The following is a 5,591-nucleotide window of genomic DNA, read 5'->3' on the forward strand; positions in this document are numbered from 1 at the left end:
TATACTACTTCCATGATGAGAAAATGATCTTATCATTCAGTTCCTCCACGATTATCGACTTTCTTAAAAAAATTATAGTACTCTTTCCGTTCCTTCTTAAGTGTCATTTTTTGACATTTTACACATATCAAGAAAACTAATCATTATTGTTACTTTTCAAACAATAATTCTTCTTTTACATATAATACCCTTAATTATTTATTACATTTATTTTATTTTATTTTTCTCTCTATAATAATTACCTAAAGATAATTTTGACGAACATGCATTTAATACAATTTTTTTTAAGAAAATAATATTTAAAAAGAAACGAAGAGTAGTTTTGAATTTTTTTCCAATTAACCAAACCACCTAATGTCAAATTATAATGAAATCAACTTTAGCTCTACGCCTAACCCCTAAAAATCTAAAAACCTCTAAGATAGTAGACAAGTATCTAAACATTACTAAAGACTAATCAATCCATTGAAAAATCAATATACCGCTTGCAAACTACTACTTCATGCTCCATTCGTAACAAAAAGATGAGATGTCAAGTTTAAAAAACAAAGATAAAATATATATTAGATTCAAAATGACTTTAATTTAAAGTTTTTCACATAGATTAAAAATATAATAATATTATTATAAGACATTACATTTTTATTAAATTAACCTTATTAATAATATATTAGAAATAGTGTACAAATTAACGGACACACTTGCACAAATATTTCTATATTAAAAAATAAAAATAATATTCATTTTGAAACAAATTTTTTCTTCTAAAATAACAATCATTCTAAAACAAAGGAAGTACAAAAAAATACCATCAAATCTCAGAAGAAACACAATACTTAACAAATTCTCTGAATTTTTTTATTTAATACAAGTACGTAGTAAATGTATGGAATAATTTATGTATTAATATAAACTTTCTTTGGTTCTATTTATTAAAAAAATATTTTTTAATATATCTGATTATTATATAGTCTAAATATTATTTAATAAATTTTAATAATATTTTCTTTTTTATAAATAAAATAAGAGAGAATTTGTATTGTCTATCTCATCTAGTTTTTTAAAAGTAAAAATAACAATATTAAAATACTAGTCAAACAATCAAATCTTATAGTAACACATTTACTACTATAATCAAATTGAGTTCAACTTTAGCAGCACAAGAACCAACTGGATCACCCCAATATATCCCATTGATATGTGTTAGTCCAATGAGTTGTATAGCAACTAGATCACATCAATCCATTTTACACCTCTATTCATAATGTCACATGCTCATGCATGCGCATATCAGCACTAGCAGTCAAACATTACCACCATTACTAGTCTTGTACTATAAGTAAAACATGTTGAACCTTAGGGGTAATACAAATATCTAGTTTAGTTACCTAGGAATTAACCTTCCTCGATGACAAACAAAGTCAAGAAAAACATTAAAAAAAATCAACAAATTTATTAAATGATTCCAAATTCCAAAACCAATGTGCTATCTCTTCCTTTAATTTATTCACTTTCAAAAGCAAAGCAATCTCTCTCTATTCACCACCGCCCTATTCCACCATTAACCTTCAAACCACTTTCATTTCATCACAAGTAAAACACAAACAATAACACTGAACGAGGTAACCTAGCAGTCACCTTCATCTTTTCTTTTTTCATCTCTCTCTCTCATCTCTCTCTCTCACACAAATGGACCAACCTCTTCATCATCTTCAAGAAACCAAACCCACCGCCATCACCGTTGTTACCACCACTCCAAGCGAAACACCTAACACCAGCACTGATAACAGCAATAACAGTAGCAACAACAACAACACTATTAAGAATCGTAAATGCAAAGGTAAAGGTGGACCTGATAACAACAAATTCAGATACCGTGGTGTTAGACAACGTAGTTGGGGTAAATGGGTTGCTGAAATTCGTGAGCCTCGGAAACGTACTCGTAAATGGCTTGGTACTTTTTCAACTGCTGAAGATGCTGCTAAAGCTTATGATCGCGCTGCTATTATTCTCTACGGTTCTAGGGCTCAGCTGAATCTTCAAACCTCCGTTTCTTCTTCCAATTCTTCTTCTCAAAACTCTTTGTCTTCTTCCAATCGTAACTCTTCTTCTACTTCCACAAATACTCTCCGTCCTTTACTTCCTCGTCCTTCTGGTTTTTCTGTTTACAATAATCTTGTACCATTTGGTGTTTACAATAACTTCCATCATCAACAACAACAGCAACAACAACCGGTTTTCGATAATAACATTCATCTTCATCATCAACCACTGGTGCAAGTGCAACTTCAACAACAACAACAATATAATCAACAGATTCAAGATTTTGAGCAACATGCAAGTGGCGGTTCGACTTCTGTTAGGTCAATTACCTCGTACCAGAATATTCATGGTGTTTATAATGATCAAGAACAACATGCAGAAGATGTTTTGAATCAGCAACAGATGCAGAAGATTAATAATAATGTTGAGAATTGTGATGTGGTTGAGGGAATTATGAGCGGTTCAAATTTGGTGGGGTTAACAAGTTTTGATTCTTGTCAAAATATTAGTACAAAAATGGATGGAACAGTGGTGGATCCAGATCCAGAAGGGGTTTGTGTTGGTTCTCCAAATTCTATGTGGCCTTTGACAAGTGATTTATGGGACTATAGTGATCCTCTCTTCTTTGATTTTTGAGGAAATATTTATTTATTTTTAGTTATTCCAGGTTTATTTATTTGATTTTAAATATTTTTTTTGGTATTGTTTTGATTGGACTGAATTTACTATACTCAATAAAAGATGATTTTAATAAAATTATGGATTGATTGATGGTTGATACTGATATGAATATATTGATGGTTGATACTGATATGAATATAAAGTGAGTTTATTGGTTATAATTATTCATGTGAACAAAAACAAACCCTAGTGATTCACTTGCTGCCGATGGGGCTTTCTTTTGCAAGGAATGAAAGAGGTAAGTATTCTTTCCCTTTTGTTTATTCTGATTTTGAGGTGATCTTTTTTTTCTTTCTTTCTTCTATTATTCATCTCATTTAAATTGGAGTAAGTTCATCTTCAATGCATGGTTGATTAGGAAGATTTTTTATGAAAATAACCTACTTTAAAAGAAATTCCCAAAATATCCGTGGTTTTAAATTTTTTCCAAACTACCTCACTTTTAGGAGGAGTCGCCAATTGAATTGGAGACTCCTCTTAAAAATTGAATGGAGGCGCCAATTGGATTGACGCCCCTGTGTAGGGCTTAAGAGGAGGCGTCAATTCAATTGGAGCCTCAGTGTAAAATGTTATTTTTTTTTGTAAATGGTATACGTGATAGATAAATTTGATATAAGACCAATTGATATTAATAAAATTTGCCGTTTACACAAAGAAACCTAATGGTGATGATTGAGATCACCCAACCGACCTCCGGTCCCACATCCTCTAGCCAGCCTAACCCGTGGTCCTAACCCACGTTGATGATTCGGTACCGGTGTTTGAGCATCTAAGGGGCATAGAGCATCACTACCAACTACAGGAGAAGGTCTGTTGAGGTAGTCAGACAAGTCATCATAGTCTTCAGTATGCATCGATGGTGTACCGTCGTAGCTAAGCTCATGACCTATGCTAGAGAAGTTGGGATGTGGTTGACTCATTAATGGGTGACCGGGACGGTTGAAGGGAGACATGAGTGTGAACGATGCGTCGAGAAAAGGATGGAAAGGTTGTTGGGGTGTTTGGTAGAGATAGGGTTGTTGGATGTTTTGGTTTAGTGAGGTTTGGGCTTCTTGACTACGGTAGGGGGAAGGGCGGTTGGTGTTAAATGATCGTTGGGTGTTTTGGCTTAGGCGACTTTGGTAGGGTGATGGGGTGGGTGCGAAGCGATGTTGAGTCTCAGGTTGATGGTCAATTTGTTGGTGGTGGTATGAGGTATGCTCTTGGTATTAGGGTTAAGTGTATGGAATGTTTTGGTTGTATGTTTGTGTGTTGGTTGAACGGAATGTTTGACGGATAAGGGGTTGTGTGTATCTGGTCTGACACTGTTATTTGGGGTTTGATGTTAAGGTGTCAAGTGTGTAAGTCATCTGGCGTGGGCCGTATAAGTACATATCCTCGGCGATGAACTGAAAACCAACCGATCTATACCAAGCCATATAAGTACGACTTGGTTTTTCTTCAGTTGGCATGACTGCGTCAGTTAACACATGGTCATGACGGTGCTTTCATTTGCGACACTCCGATCTTGCGAAGCTTTTCCATGGATTAAAATTCCATTGGTCATTAACTTTGCGCAGATGCCATTCTCCTAGGCTAGCTGGGGGATTTGGGATATTTTGGGGCATACCAAACTACAGCTTCACACGATCACTGTTGTGCATCTCCACAGTTGTGAACAGTATTATCGATGTGCATGCAGTCCATACGGCCGCGTCTTCAGCGTTGACTTGATGGTCATTATCCAAATTAAAGTATGGACGCCAAATAAACTGAAATGTAAAAAAAGATTGGATTATAGTCAAGGTAGAAGAAGTTAACAAAATATAACGAAATAATTAAGTTATTTTCCTTACGTCTGTCGGTCGAAGGTAATCCAACAGGTTGCGATACTGAGTAATACAATGTCTTGGATATCTGTTGTAACTCATACCACGTGCAGACAATCTACACCAAAAAGTCAAAAAATATTAATTAGAGGTAATAATCTTTAAAGAAGTAAGTAAAGATATAGCAATTTAAACAACTTACTTTTGTGGATACGGAAATGTGAAAGAGTTGTTATTGACGGGTGTTAGAGACGGTAGTCTTGACCAACCCCATGCTTGTAGCAAAACAACACATCCAGAAAATGTAGATGTGTCTTTGTGTGAGTTTTTGCACAAGGAGCTATAGAGATAGGCTAGACAAGCAGATCCCCAACTATAACTTCCTATTTTATCTACATGTCTAAGTAGAGGTAAATACATAATATGCATGCTAGAACCACTACCTTTGGGAAATAAAAACAAGCCAATTAACAACATAATGTAACATCTAGTTTTTATTATTCGAGCATCTTCAGTAGAATGCTCATCTAAGTATAAACTATTATAGTACGACTTCAGGCGTGAAAGTAGTATACCTTGACCTCTTGCGTTATCATCTAACAAATCATTCTCTAAGAGATCCATGCAAATTGAATTCGCATAATTGGTTTTACCATTAACAACCTTACCTTCAATGGGTAGTCCCAAAAGCATGTAGACGTATTCTAACATCACGGTACACTCACCGGTTGGGAACCAAAATGTGTTTGTCTCTGGTCTCCATCTTTTGCATAAAGCTAGAATGAATTTGTTATCTATGGATCAAGACAAAATCTTGCTTATATGACCAAAACCGACGAGTTCAACATAAGGTTGAATCATCGGGTCCATATAAAATGATAAGATTATGTAGTACCTGTCGTCAACCAGGACACAACAAGAACAACTGTCCCAATTGAGGAGCATCATCTAGGTCTTAAGCTTTTTGTAACATTGTATTTCTGTAACCTTCAATCATTATATATCATTAAGTTTTTGTTACAACGAGGTTCACAACAAACATCAGTACAAAATAAGCTA

The 5,591-nt window shown here is 34.5% G+C and overlaps 1 protein-coding gene across 1 annotated transcript; it reads left to right on the top strand.

The window, feature by feature from the left end:
• Positions 1–1,462: 1,462 nt before the first annotated feature.
• LOC127118132 (ethylene-responsive transcription factor ABI4) lies at positions 1,463–2,799 on the top strand. The gene has a single exon (XM_051048277.1). The coding sequence runs from the start codon at positions 1,690–1,692 to the stop codon at positions 2,677–2,679; it is 990 nt and encodes a 329-aa protein (XP_050904234.1). The 5' UTR covers positions 1,463–1,689; the 3' UTR covers positions 2,680–2,799.
• Positions 2,800–5,591: the final 2,792 nt, after the last annotated feature.

Source organism: Lathyrus oleraceus, chromosome 2 (genome assembly GCF_024323335.1).
Source record: "Lathyrus oleraceus cultivar Zhongwan6 chromosome 2, CAAS_Psat_ZW6_1.0, whole genome shotgun sequence".
Lineage (NCBI taxonomy): Eukaryota > Viridiplantae > Streptophyta > Magnoliopsida > Fabales > Fabaceae > Lathyrus > Lathyrus oleraceus.

Excerpts from the sequence above, each read along its gene's own strand:
- LOC127118132 (XM_051048277.1), top strand. The coding sequence starts at position 1,690 with ATGGACCAACCTCTTCATCATCTTCAAGAAACCAAACCCACCGCCATC.